The 14,966-nt window shown below is 50.0% G+C and overlaps 1 protein-coding gene across 2 annotated transcripts; it reads right to left on the reverse strand.

The window, feature by feature from the left end:
- Positions 1-3: 3 nt before the first annotated feature.
- DDX39A (DExD-box helicase 39A) lies at positions 4-8,809 on the reverse strand. 2 transcript variants are annotated; one of them, XM_043466929.1, is made up of 11 exons: positions 8,460-8,809; positions 4,327-4,535; positions 4,063-4,190; positions 2,791-2,883; positions 2,244-2,427; positions 1,452-1,570; positions 988-1,119; positions 783-892; positions 534-678; positions 272-419; positions 4-156 (listed from the first exon to the last, which is right to left on the reverse strand). In XM_043466929.1, the coding sequence occupies exons 2-11, from the start codon at positions 4,532-4,534 to the stop codon at positions 140-142; spliced, it is 1,284 nt and encodes a 427-aa protein (XP_043322864.1). In that variant the 5' UTR covers position 4,535; positions 8,460-8,809; the 3' UTR covers positions 4-139. The 2 variants fall into 2 exon arrangements, with proteins under 2 accessions (XP_043322864.1, XP_043322863.1); XM_043466928.1 differs by having other exon boundaries at positions 4,327-4,538; positions 8,460-8,612.
- Positions 8,810-14,966: the final 6,157 nt, after the last annotated feature.

Consider the following 14,966-nt stretch of genomic DNA (forward strand, 5'->3'; position numbering starts at 1 on the left):
GACTTTCATAATAAAAACTTAATTCTTGCACAAATCTACAGCTTTTAAACAGTAAAATGAAAGGCCCAGTGTCACCTAGAAAGAGGACTTGAAGCAGCACGTGGGAAGTAGAGTGGCTCTGGGTCATCAGGGCATGTGGTTACCGGCTCTGCTCAACTGTAAGACACACGGGGGACGGGGGAGGCCAGTGAGGAGGGGGCAGTGGAGAGAGAAGGCCCCACCACTGTCCCCCACCTCCCCCCAGCACCCCAGCCCTGTCTGAACCACTTACTGTATGTGGAGATGTCAATTTCTTCTGGAAGCTCTGCCACGTTCACTTCAAACCGGTCCTGGACATCATTGAGGATTTTGGCATCGTTCTCGTCAGACACGAAAGTAATGGCCAGGCCTTTGGTACCAAAGCGACCCGCACGGGCCACCTGGAGGGAGATAGGAGCAAGGGTCAAGCTGAGGACAGACAGACAGAGGTCCCCATCCAACATCAACCCTGAAAAAGGGGCAGGAGGGAAGGGACACCCCCATGGGCCACTCACACGGTGGAGGTAGGTGTCTGAGTCCTCAGGCATGTCGTAATTGAAGACAATGTTGACGCGCTCAATGTCCATCCCTCGGCCAAACAGGTTGGTGGCCACCAGGATCCGCCGCTGGAAGTCCTTGAACTGCTGATAGCGTGACAGACTGGGTGCAAGAGGAACAAGGGGCGGCCATCAGATACGGGGACCCTGGGTGGCATCTGCTCCACCGGGCCTGCCAGGGGCTGAGGGTGGCCCGCACGCACTCACCGCTCCTCCTGGGCCATGCCCCTGTGGATGGCAATGGCTGGGAAGTTCTGTTCCACCAGGAGCTGGGCCAAGGCCATGCAGCGCTGTACTGACTTCACAAAGATGACCACCTGTGACGGAGGGAGAGACAGACCTGCGTCAGGGCCAGACTCCCTCCCCCAGGCCGGGAACCCCAGCACAGGCCACGGGCGTGCAGAAGCATCACCTGGTTAAACTCCAACACATCCAGGAGGTCGAAGAGCTTGCGGTTCTTCTCACTGTCCTTGAGTTTCACGTAATACTGCTGTAGCCCGTGCAGCGTGAGCTTGGTCTCGTCGTCCACGAACACCTCCATGGGCTGTGCGGGGAGGAGAGCAGGAAGAGCCAGGCGGGGCTTACTGCTGGGCCTTCTGCCTGCCCAGAACCTTCCAAGAGCGACTCCGTGGCGGCAATACTTCCAAGAGGCCTCTGTACCCCCGTTAACACTTGTCTCCCAACAGCTGGATCTAAGGTCCGGCCCGGTTCAGGTGTAGACCAAGCTCTCAGCTCCCAGTTTGACAAGAGAGGAAGAGGCTCCGCCGGCCTTCTAGCATGCTTGTGCCATGAGGGCAGCGTGGATGTTGGGGAGCGGCAAGAGCCTGCACCCTCGGAGGCCGAAGCTACCACACAGAGCTCTCCGCCATTACTCACATCTTGCATGAACTTCCTGCACACGGGCCGGATCTCCTTGCTCAAGGTGGCGCTGAACATCATGCACTGCTTCTCATGGGGGGTCAGGCGGAAGATTTCCTGCACGTCCCGCCGCATATCTGGCAGGGAAGGGAGAGCAAGAAATGGGGCGTCAGCGCCTGCCAGACCACGACCCCCACCCGGATCCAGTCCCTCCCAACCTGTGCCAGGGAGCCGCTGGCCCCATGACAAGGGCGGTGTGAGCGCAGACTGCCAGAGAGGGGAGTCCCAGGTGCCTGAGGCCCGGACTCAGGGTAATAAGCAGAGGCGCGGGAGGAGCGGCAATCCACTTACACGCTGCCAGAGCGGAGCAGCCATGCCAGCGCGCCTCCAGCCACGCTTCAGGGTGGGGAGCCTGAGGCAGAGACAGCCGCTGGAGTGAGAGCTGCAGCCGCCTCCCAGGCACAAGCCCCAGCTCCCACTAGCCGTCAGGGCTCCCTTAGCGCAGGCGGGGGCCTAGAGCTAAACCAGCGGGTGGCAGGGCCACGGTCCTCGGCTAACATGGACATGTGCCCAGACACGGCTCATCTTGGGCCATGTGGTCCCACTCCAAGACCCAGCTCAGAAGCCGCAGTTCACTCTGCCAAATGCCAGGATTTGCCTGCAAATCTGCTTCCAGGAGACCTGACTGCCGGCCACCCACACGACCCCACTCTGGGGAACCCTCTGGCCTGCCTGTCAGGGCCTGGCTCTGAAGTTCGGGGGATGATGCGGGGGGCCTCCACAGCCCGCAGACCCGGCGCAGACACTCACCCAGCTGCTCCAGCATCTTGTCGCACTCATCCAACACGAAGTGCTTCACGTTCTTCAGGTTGAGGCTCCTATTGCGCACAAGTGCCAGGATCCGGCCCGGCGTCCCCACCACCACATGGGGACAGTTCCTCTTCAACACCTCCTCATCCTTCTTGATGGAAAGGCCCCCAAAGAACACAGATACCTATGCGGGGGAAAGATGCTGTCAACCAGCTGGTGGCCAAAAGCTCACACCCAACTCTTGTGACTATAGCCACTCAGTTCACGACCCTGCGAAGCCCCCACCGCCACCCCAGACCTGGTGCCTGGGCACAGGAGAGGCCTCAGAGCCTGGCCCCAGCTCCACTGAAAAGCAGCCCCAGGACTGAGACTGGCACAGGCCTCTGGGGCCCATTCATAATTCACCAGGCTTTTAAGGAGCATAAACCACCACAAACCTCAAAGGCAGCCGCTGCAGCCAAGCTTGGTTAATGCTGGCTGGGCCAGAGCTGAGGCCAGCAAGGCTACAGAGGACCACACCACACCCCACCCGGCCTGGGGGACTCACCTTGACACTGGGCATGTATTTGGAGAACCGCTCGTACTCCTTACTGATCTGGAAGGCCAACTCTCGAGTGTGGCACATCACTAGGACCGTCACCTGTGGGGCAGGGGCGGGCAGAGACCCTCAAGGCAATGTCCAAAGTCCTCCCCTGGCCAGAACCCACAATAGTGCTGGTCCCTGGCGGCCCCCACCCCTTTGGGCCACTGGAAGGTCCAGTCCACATGACCCCATCTTCTCCCAGTCTATCAGCTGCTGCTCACTCCCTGTATCTTCTTACTTTCTTCCCTAGCAGGTTTTAAGACTTAACTGTTTGTTGTTTTTGTTTAGTCCCTCAGTCACGTCTGACTGTTCGACCCAATGGACTGTAGCCCAGCAGGCTCCTCTGTCCATGGTTGCCATTTCCTCCTCTAAGGGATCCTCCTGACCCAGGGACTGAACCTGCATCTCTGCACTGGGAGGTGGATTCTTTCCCGCTGAGCCACTGGGAAAGCCCTCCCTACGTCTCCTTATAGCTACTCCGGTGTGTCCCCCTATGCCAGGGAGACACCTAGCTGGTGACACTCTCCATGCTAACAGCTTCCCGAGCCTGCCCCCTGGCTGGCCTATGACCATCAGGAGAAGGCTATCCCACCTTCCTGGCCCACAATGCCAAGGACTGAAACCACACCATGGCCTCCCACGAAACCCTTTCCTCCTGGACCAGCCACCCTAAGGTCAGTAACACCCAGGGAGGTGTGCCCCAGCGTGTCAAGAACAGAACACCTGCACGTGTCTCAATTATCCCCTCAAAATAGTGAACTACAACATTTAAGGCATGAGAAGACAATTGTGTCCTGTCGGCAATAAAAGCAGTAACAAAACCATGTTCAGTGTAAGACCACCTTCACATATGTGCACGATCTAGAAAAGCACATGTAGAAATTACAGCCGTCTTGCTGGGTGGTCAGACTGGGCACTTTTCAGTTTTTCCTCTTGGCTTATCATTTTGGGGGCGATATTGGTAACAACTAACTGAGTGCATGCTAAGTTGCTCACTTGTGTCCAACTCTTTGTGACGCCATGCACTCACATGGACTGTGAGGCTCCTCTGTTCATGAGATTTTCCAAGCAAGAATACTGGAATGGGTTGCCATCTCCTGCTCCAGTAGAACTAAGTACCGTACTTAATTTTAAAAGTCCACAAAGAGGATGCGGGAACAAGGATTTTTAACAAGAGGACCCATGATTCCTGCTGCATCAGGAAGCTAGCGCCTAGCAGGGAGGGTGTCCACCCACCTGTCCATTGACGGGCTCAATCTGCTGCAGAGTGGCCAACACAAAAACTGCTGTCTTGCCCATCCCTGACTTGGCCTGGCACAGGACGTCCATGCCCAGAATGGCTTGTGGGATACACTCGTGCTGGACTGAGGGAAGAGAGCACATGAGCTATCAGAAACCGGATGGATGTTCCTCCGTGCAGGCCCCTCACCAGGTGGCTGAGTGGACCGCGCCGAGGCAGTGAGAGGAGAGCCGAGGGAGGGAGGACCCAGGGATGCGTACCCTCTGATGGGTGCTCAAAGCCACAGTCCACTATGGCCCTCAGGAGCTCCGGCTTCAGCAGAAAGTCCCGGAAGCCAGAGCTGTGGATGGAAACATAGGAACCCTTCACGTCTTTCTTGGGGGGAGGTGGAGCGCTCTCTGGAGGTGCCTGAGGCTCTTCATCTTCCTCATAATCCAGAAGCTCGTTTTCCACATCCTGTTCCGCCATGCTGCTGAGAACAGAGGAGGGAGGACAGGGCTCAGAGAAGCAACAACAGTGACTGACGCAGGCAGGAAAATTCCCAGAGGGAAGGGGAAAAGGGAGCTGTGCACAGAAGCTGCAAGCTGCTGATACAAGTCCGAGGTGGGTGAGGTCCTGGGGTCCGGTCTGGCCGCCCAGCCACTGAAGCCAAGACTGGACGTCATTCTCCATCTCTCTTTAAGTCACCTCCGACACTGACTCCCACAGCAGACCCCACCACTCCACCTGTGTAGCACTTCCCAGCTTCCGCCTGTTGTGCCCACATCTCCACCACCCTCCACCAAGCTGCCTCACCTCTCCCTTCAGGCCACAATCACAGGTGCACCGAGTGAAACCCCAATTCCTTTCCACTTGCAACCTCCCTCACTGGCCCCTGCCCACCCCATTCCATACCACCACCAGCCTCATTTGGCTGCTGATACTTATTGAGCCTCTACCCCAGCTCAGGTCGCCCAGCCCCATAGGCACGACTCTGCTGCATTGCTTCTGGTCTCTGAACAAATAAATGCCTCCTTCTCAGCATCAAGGTCTCAGCTCTACTGAATAGCCTCAGACCACCTAGTCTCAAGGACTCCCCTCCACTGTCACTCCCCAAGGACCCCACCCTGAGCCTGGAGATGCAACTGCCAGGATGCTGGAGAGATGGGAGCTTCTGAGCTCGCCAGTGTCTACCCAGCCCCAGCTGCTCCTGCTATTTGTGGTTTGCACAAGGGAATAATTAAGTGCTCTCATGAAAAGACCTCCCATTGGGCCTGGAGCCAGTAAGAATACAGCCAAGATGGTAAAAAGAATTAATACAAAGTGCAATCACTTCCTGGCTTCATTTAATTCAGCCACACAGAGCACCTAGTGGGTGCAGGCTACAGGGACCCAAACATGAGAATACTGTCTTTTGTCCTCCCTGTTGCACCCCAGCCTCCAGTCAAGGGGTGGTTGTTGCTGTCATTTTAGTTGCTAAGTCGTGTCTCTTTGTGACCACACGGACTGCAGCCCGCCAGGCTCCTCTGTCCACGGGATTTCCCAGGCAAGAATACCAGAGTGGGTTGCCATGCCTTCCTCCAGGGGATCTTCCTGACCCAGGGATTGAACCCTTGTCTCCTGCATTGGGAGGTGGGTTCTTTACCATTCAGCCACCAGGGAAGACCAGTGTAGGGGGTGGAAGTGCTAAAAATAGTCCCTCTTCCTGAGATGGATTTTGAGGGTTCCAGGCCCAATTTGTGGCCCTTTCGCCACTCATCCTCTGTGACTATGCAGCCCCAGGGCCTTAACCACCTCCATGAGGCCTCTCTATGGACAACCTCTCCCCTCCACCCGCATCTCAGAAAAGGCAACTCCATTCTCTAAACTGTTCTGTCTTTTCTCTTTTCCTGTCCCACCAGCCAATAAATCTAGGCAGGTCAATCAGGCCACTTCTCACCCCTGCTACGTCACTGGTTCTCAGGCTGTCATCACCTTTCTTTTTAGTTTAGAGCAGCTTTATGGAGACATTCACATGCCATACAAGGCAGTTTAAAAGGTACATTTTATTGGTTTCTTGTGCAGTCACAAATATTTTCAACTGCTGCCACAATCATCTTTAGCACACATTTCCTCATGTCAAAGACTGCACCCTCAGGCTACCATCCTGTGCCCCCCAACTCCCTTTGGCAACCACTAATCTACTTTCTTTTTGTGAATCTGCCTATTTGGGACATTTCATATAATGGAATCATACAACATGTGACAGTCTGACTTCACTCACCTAATTTTTCAAGGTTCCTCTATATTGTGGCCATGTATCAGTACACCATTTCTTTTCGTGGCCAATGAATATTCCTTTTTACTGAAATAATACAGTTCATTTTATCCATTGTCAGCTGATAGGCACTTGGGCACCGTCACTTCGTGCCTGGATTATGCCAAAAGCTGCCTTGTTGGGCTCCTTGCTTTCCATCTCCCACTCCCCCTTCAAGGCCCCTCAGCTGCTGGAGGGAGCCTAAAAAAGCTAAGTCAGAGAAAGCCACTCCTCTGCTCAACACCCTCCACAGGATCCCACTGTGTTCAAAGCAAAACAGAGTCCTCACCACAGACTATCAGGCCCGCCACAACCTGACTCCCCCTATACTCAGTTTGTCACCCTCACACATAGGCCTTGCTGCTGAGCCTCAAACATGCCTCAGCCCCTTTCAACTTGCTTTTCCCACTTTTTTCAGACCTCTGTTGTTTCAGAAAGGCATTTTCCATTGTGTTTTGTCCTTCTGTCATTCCAACTCTTATTGACACCACGGACTGTAGCCCACCAGGCTCCTCTGTCCATGGGATTTTTCAGGCAGAAATACTGGAGTGGGTTGCCATTTTCTCCTCCAGGGGATGTTCCTGACCCATGGATCAAACCCCCATCTCTGTGTCTCCTGCATTGCAGGCAGATTCTTTACCCACTGAACATCTGGGAAGCTGTTCTGTTGTTCCAAAAAGGCATATTCCAAAGTTGGGTCCAACTAAAAAAACACCCCCTCCAGTCATGCCAGCCCAGCACCCAGAACAGGACCTGGTTCATAACAGGTAAGCACTCAAGAAGAGCAAATGGCTGAATAAATGGAATTAGAATCGGGGCCTCACGGCAGAGTTTAGGGGCTAAGCAAATGTCCTCATAGGATTCTTGAAAGAGGCAATCTGATACAAGTACTGAGGATTCCTACTGGTAAAAACAGGAAGGCTCACTTCAAGCATCAAAGAAAAGAAGAGGCGCCAGCAAAGGGCAGTCCAGAAACCACTAGATCCTTTCAGGGGTTGGAAAGAACTGGTTGCTTGAAGCAAGTGGCAGAAAACCAAGCTGGTTAGGCCCAGAGTATTCATACTTAATTCGCTGAATAAGAAATCGCTGATTAGGTTTTTAGTTGTGACTCAATCAGGATTTGCTCAAGACCAAGTTACTCCAGAGAAGATGGAGTGAGGTAAGGGACCAGCAGCAGGGAAAACCAGACACCAAATCAAAGAGGGTTAACCACGGTGAGAGCATTGTTAAAGAGGGAAAAGAGGGTGGATCACCCTACAGAGAGGGACCAACCCCTGGGGGAGCCTTGGACTAAAAAGAGCCAGCGTCGTCTACTCTGGGCTTCAAATACGGAAAGAGATGTGCATTCCAAAAAATAAGAGTTCGAAGAAACTCTTTTTGTTTTAATGGGGAGACAAATTTAGTGACAGACTAAGTTTGAGACACAAAATTTCTAGGGACTGGCTAGACAGAACCTAAAAATCAAAACAAATTACATCAGGAAAAGATCTGGCGCTGTTTGCTCCACCCAGAGAAGATGGCAGAGGCCCCAAGAGCTGATCAACTTGAAAGCTGACAGACGACTAAGTAACAACCCAGACCCTTTCGCGTACCCTTTTCACCCTGAAGTGCCCCCAAAGAGATTTTCATCTAAGACTTTGTTCCTTACTGGAACATCACTTTTTGCCCTAAATCTCTGGAACTACGAATCCACCCCCCGAAACGCAAAGCAAGAACGGAGGAAGAGTCTTTCGATCTTGAAGATCGTCACGTCTACAAGCTCCGGCTTCGCGCACCGCGGCCCCAGACCCCCGTGTCGCCTCCTGTCCCCTCCCCAAATCGCCTCGGGCTTCCAAGAACAGGCAGACTTTGCCCCAAAGTGGGGTTCAGCCTGCGGGCGGCCATGACAACCCTTCCCGGAAGCGGGCCCGTACCCGCGCGCCAACGGCCGGTCCGCCCCTCGCGCATGCGCCCTAATGCCCAACGGCCGCCAACCCGCGCTCCGGACAGCCCAACACCCCGCCTCCCCTTGTCTCGCGCTCGGTCTCCTTCCCTCAACCCCTGGCGTCTCCTATCTCCCGCTCGCCCGCAGATCCGACGTCTCCGCACCGCGGCCCCGCGCCTGGGCCAGCCGCTCACCTGATTCCTTGTTCGCCTCCGCGTGCTGCGAAGAGAGCCACCCGACTCTGGTTACAGTTCTCGCGCCCCGACACGAGCTGTTGCGCTTCCTGTCTCCTACGTCCGAGTGCGGCTCAGCTCACTGGGCCGCTCGCTTTTCATTCAAGAGAGGCGGGAGCGATGATTGGATTCTGTGGGAGGTGTCTGGAGGCTATTGGTGGAGAGGGGAAAAGGGCGTGCCTCATGCCTCCGATTCATTGGTCAATCTAAAAGTAGGCGCCGGAGTGGGCTGACCCAGGCGGGCGTCTGCGAGCGTACGGTACCGTCACGTGGTCGAGGTTGTGACCGGCTCGTGTGCCACCATATTTAGTCCGGGCAACCGAAGCCGTGATGTGGGCCCAGAGTGAGTGTCTCGCTCTTATGAAATAAGACCTCTACGCTGAGGGAAGTTTTCGAAGTGGTCCTGCAGCGTAGAGGTTCTCAAAGGGTTCTGAGAAGGCTAGGGAGCTTGGCATAACACCACCGTGGAGAGACATTTTGCATCCTCAGTAGAGAAGGGGCCCCTCTGGGCATGGGAGTGAGAGAAATGGTCCTAAGCCACAATTCCTGTTTGCTGAGAGTCGCGTCCTGGTCCGACACTGTGCGAATGGCCATGCAGGTTCAGGCCGAAAAAACCAAAACCAGGATGTTTTCGTCATAAAACTTTTTTGTTGTTATTACTTTTACTTTTCTTTGTATGAAAATTTCCCAGCCTTTTTATCCTGCCAGTGCTTTACTGAGTTGAGCGGTCCCATGAGTTCTGATGATTGATACCCGAGTGACAATTACCTGGTGAAGTTATAGAACATTTCCATCACCACAGAAAGTTCTGTTGCGTCCCTTTCAAGTCAGCCACACCCCCTTCCTCCCTCCTGCCCCAACCAGGCAGCCACTATGTTTATTTCTATCACTATAATCTTGTCTGTTCTTGAATTTCATATAAACAGAATCATGCAGTAGATTGTCTCTTGTGTCTGGCTTCTGCTCAACAAAATGTTTTGAGATTTTCCACATTGCTGTACATAGCAATATTCCTTCTTTTTTACTCCTGAGTAGTATCCCACTGTGTGGCTATACCACAATATAGCCAATAGAGTTTCTCCATTCACCTATAGATAGACATTTCCCCCCAGTATTTGGCCATTATTAATAAATCGTATACAAGTATTTTTGTGAAAATGAATTTACTTCTCTATGGCAAATACCTAGGAGTGAAATGGTGAGTGGAAGGTCATGTGAGAATTAGGCTTTAGTAGATCCTGACAGTTTTCTACATTCTCACTAGCACCCTGTGAAAGTTCCAGTGACTCTTAATTCTTGCCATACCTGGTACTGTCAGTCTTTTCTCAGCTATCGGAGATTTGGGGGATGGGAAAGAGCAAGGACAGTAAGTAGAGCAAACTCCGTAAGCCTGCTCCAGCTTTCCAGTCTCCCTAAGCCCTTAACACAATTAAATCTTTCTCCACAATTTTCCAAAGAGGTTCAGGCATTTCGTTTTCATTTAGTATAAAGCTATCAAAGGGTCCGTGTCTGAGACAAACTCAGCGCTAAAGTCATCACAGGTTTAACTTCAGTCAAAAAGCCCAATGAAGAGAAACCAGTCAATCCAGAGGGAGGCTTTAACATGACATAAGGTTGATACTGTATGTGATAATTACATCATAAGTAATTACGTCAGAACACTTATAGAGCACTTCCTGTATACCCGGAAGTGGGGAAGCAGGCCCGAATGAGGGTGCGGCATGCAAATTTTAAGGGGGCACCAAACACCGAACAAAGCAAAAAAGCAAAAAACTCGTGAGACTTCCCTGGCAGTTCAGTGGTTAAGAATCTGCCTTGCAATGTAGGGAACATGGGTTCCATCCCTGGTCTGGGAAGATTCCACATGCAGTGGAGCAACAAAGCCCAAGAGCCACAACTACTGAGGCTGAGTGCTGCAACTACTGAACCCCATGCACCTGGAGCCTGTGCTCCACAACGCGAAGCCACTGCACTGAGAAATACGCATAACGAAGAGTAGCCCCTGCTCTCCACAACTAAAGCCCACTCATAGCAGCGAAGACCCAGCAGAGCCAGAAATAAAAAATAATTTTTTTAATCTTAAAAAACTGAGTCATCAAGATAAATAATATTTGAATGCATTACTTTAAAATCAAAATTAATGTTTAAAATCTCGCTAAAATATCTGATGAGCAAAATGTCAAAATTTTAAGTAAAGACAGGGTCAGTAACAGTGCTACGTCAAGCCATATTGGCACCTGAGGCAAAAGGAAACGTTCAGAACTACTGATCCTGTCTTTTTAAAAAAATAATAATAATAATTTTATTTACTTATTTATTATTGACTGTGCTGGGTCTGCGTTGCTGTGTGGGCAACGTAGTTGTGGCAAGTGGGGACTACTCTCTGGTAGTGATGAGAGGGCTTCTCGTTTCGTTGGCTTCTCTTGATGCGGAACACAGGCTCTAGAGCTCGCAGGCTTCAGTAGTTGCAGCATGTGGGCTCAGTAGTCATGGCTCTGGGGCTCCAGAACACCAGAGCACAGGCTCAATAGTCATGGCACTCAGGCTTAGTTGCTATGCAGGATCTTTGCAGATTAGGGATTGAACCTGTGTCTCCTGCAATGAAAGGTGGATACTTTACCACTGAGCCAGCAGGGAAGCCTGTCTTTATTTGGATTTTTTTTTTTTTTTGCATTACTTTTGATTTTTTAAAAATTGCATGTAAAAAACACATAAAACGTATTTATATTTAATTTGTGTGTATTAGCATATCCATTGTTCATACCTATTGTCATGTGGTTGACCTGAGCTCCAGATAGAGTTAATCTCGGTCCCAAAGTCACACTGCTGGCAGGAATTCAAGTCAAAGCCAGGTCTCTTTATTAGACTTAGCCAAAACCTCTCTCTCACAAAGAGTTGGGCACAACTTAGCGATGGAACAACAGAACCTCTATAGGTGGAGATAGAAGCCAAAGCCAGGTAAATTGGAAGCCTGGAGAAAACCAGTTCCTGGGGAAAGAAGAGGAGCTCCAGGAAAGCAGGTGAGAGGTAACCTTGGAGGTATTAGATTATCTGAGATGATGCTGGAGAAGGAGGAGACTGGAGCCAGTTGAGTCCAGTAAAGAAGTCTCGGAAAACAAAGGGGAAAAAAACAAACAGGGCATTCACCATCTATGCAGCCAGGGGGAGCTTGTACTATTCAAAACAAGCAACAAGAAAGCCACAAGAAACAAAAAAATCCCACAAACATTAAATCCAGAAAAGATTAGAGCCAGCTAAAGTACATCCACCACCCAAGATGAAAAAATGTTCACATTTGTCATATTGGCCTGATTCATTTCAGAATTATTTTAAGATAGAAAAGATTTTTAAACACCCACTCAAATGGCTAAAAAGGAAAAGACTCACAGTACCAAGGTTGGAGGAGAGGCTGTGGAGGAACCAGAAGTGAGAAGACCACTTCAGAAAATGATCTGGCAGTTTGTAATAAGGTTAACTAGGGAACCTCAACCCCAACAATCTTGACATCTGAGCCAGATCCTTCTTTGCAGTTGGAGCCATCCCGTGCCTTGTAGGATGTTTAGGAGCATTCTTGACCTCTCGATGCCAGTAACACCCTGCCTCAATGTCTTCAAACCAAAAATGCCTCCAGACATTGCTAATGTCCACCCTCACCCCCCCAAGACAGAAAAAATAATCTCAGATCAGATCCATTGGGTTGAACAGGCACCGATGTCATGACTAAGCAGTCCTCAGAACAATCAATGAAACATAAAAAAATTGTTTGACATGTACACATTGTTAATATTTAATTTTTGGCTGCACTGGGTCTTCATTGCTGCACGCAGACTTTCTCTAGTTGCAGCAAGTGGGGGCTCCTCTCCAGTTGCTGTGTGCAGGCTTCTCATTGCGGTGGTTTCTCTTGTTTCTGAGCACAGGCTCTAGATGTGCAGGCTTCAGTAGCTGCAGCACAGGAGCTACTGATGAATAGACCATTAGTTGTGTCTTTCCTGTCTTAGAACGTGCAGGCTTCAGTAACTGTGGCTTGTGGGCTCTAGAGCATGGGCTCAGTAGTTAAGGCACAGTTGCTGTTTGGCATGCGGAATCTTCCCAGACCAGATTGAACCCCTGTCCCCTGCACTGGCAAGTGAACTCTTATCCATTGCACCACCAGGGAAGTCCAAGGAAACATTTTTTTTTTGGGGGGGGGGGCCACAAAAAGATATGAACGGGACTTCCCTGGTGGTTCAGTGGTTAAGACTCCACGCTTCCAATGCAGGGGGTGTGGGCTTGATCCCTGGTCTAGGAAATAAGTCCCCACATGCTGCATGGTGTGGTCAAAAAGTTATCTTTATACATAACAGCTCCAAACTGGAAACAGCCCAAGTGTCCATCAACAAATGAATGAGGAAGGAAACTGTGGTCCATTCATACCATGGAATACCACTAGAAATAAAAAGGAATGAATGATTCATAGCCACAACATGATGGATAAATATTAAAAACATCACGTTCTTTGCAAACATACACTGTACACTGTGTATGTTGGATTGTACACTTTTTTTTGATTGTACACTTTAAAAGGGTGAATTGTACAGTAACAGAAAACAAAATAAATATTAAGTGAAAGAATCCAGACATTTGGGGACTTCCCTGGTGGTCCAGTGGTTAAGACTTCGTCTTCCAATGCAGGGATTGTGAGTTCAATCCCTGCTCTGGGGGGCGCTAAGAGCCCACATGTTTGTGGCCAAAAAGCCAAAACATAAAAACAGAGACAATATTGTAACAAATTCAATAAAGACTTTAAAAATAGTCCATATAAAAAAAAAACTTAAAGAAAAAAGGAGTCCGGCCATTTTTAAAAATCATAAAATGATTCCATGGAGTATGAAGCTCAAGGACAGCTAAAGTTAATTTACATAGTATCTACATGAGGAGCTTGCCAGGGAAAGAGCACAAGTAAAACTTACACCACAGGGGAGTGGCCTGAGCAGAGGCCACAGGGGTAGGTGCATATATACAAATTCATGTTGCTGAACACCAAAAGATCTGTGTACTTTACCATATGTAACTTGCGCCTCAATCAAAATAAACAATTTAAAGTAAAAGACATAACATTATTTTTAAAGTGGAAGTCATTTCTGTTCACATCCCCAACTCCATTCCCCTCCCCCACTACAGAAACAGCCTCAATAAAAATAACTGAACAATCACTGCAGCCCTATTCCGTGCTTTTGGAGAAGGAAATGGCTACCCACTCCAGTATTCTTGCCTGAAAAATCCCATGAACAGAGGAGCCTGGCGGACCACAGTCCATGGAGATGCCAAGAGTCAGACACAACTGAGCAGCTGAGCGTGCACACACATTCTGTGCTTTATGAGAATTAATTCATTTAAGCTTCCCAGCAACCCTATGAGGTTGATGGCACTATGATCATCCCTTTTTACAGATGAAGAAACCAAGGCACAGAGCAGTGAAGAAACTTTCCCCAGGACTTCCCTGGTGGCTGAGTGGCTAAGACTCCATGCTTCCAATTCAGGGTGCCTGGGCTCAATCCCTGGTCAGGGAATCCCATATGCCACAACTAAGACCTGGTACAGCCAAATAAATTCATTAAATAAATAAAAAGAATTAAAAAAAAAGAAACTTTCCCAGGGTCTCACTGTCCATGTGCAGTGGTGTCAGAATTTGGACCCAGATGGCTTCCCAGGTGGCACCATTGGTAAAGAATATGCCTGCCAGTGCAGGAGACATGAGAGATGTGAGTGCAATCCCTGGGTAGGGAAGATCCCCTGGAGAAGAAAATAGCAACCCACTCCAGTATTCTGGCCTGGAGAATCCCATGGACAGAGGGGCCTGGCGGGCTACAGTCCATAGGGTCACAAAAAGTCGGACGCAACTGAAGCAACTTAGCACGCGTGCAGCCTGGCAAACCTTAGCCAGGATGCCAGGCATACTGCCTACTATTCTGAACTGCTCCATAAACTTGATACATAATATCCCTTTCTGGATTTTTTTTTTTTGTATTTGATATAAATAATAGCAAACTATATCATTTTTTAACCTTGCTTCTTTATCCCCTCTGGTCACATGATGTTTTCCAGTTTAGCCTTGCTGATACATGTAGTTCTTCTGGTGGCAAATGAATCTACTCCCATTTCTTTTCTCAGGCCTCCTCCCCTCCCCCGCTGGTGAAGACTTGCTTTGCAAAGAGCCTTATCTTTTGAGAAATAATCCTTATTCAGTTCCTCCCCTGCTAAGAATCTACCAGTGGTTCCCACAGTCCTCAGGGTCAGATCTGAATTCCACTCCCACTATGGGCAACATCTGGAGTGTTTTCTCTACTCCAGGTTCACAAGCAAAAAAAAAAAAAAAAAACCCAAACAAACTCCAGCCATGCTTTCGTAATACCTGGTTTGTTCATCTTTTCATCCAACAGCTGTTTTTTGAGTACCTTCTGTGTGCTAATCCCTGTTCTAGGAGCAAGA

Source organism: Cervus canadensis, chromosome 4 (genome assembly GCF_019320065.1).
Source record: "Cervus canadensis isolate Bull #8, Minnesota chromosome 4, ASM1932006v1, whole genome shotgun sequence".
Lineage (NCBI taxonomy): Eukaryota > Metazoa > Chordata > Mammalia > Artiodactyla > Cervidae > Cervus > Cervus canadensis.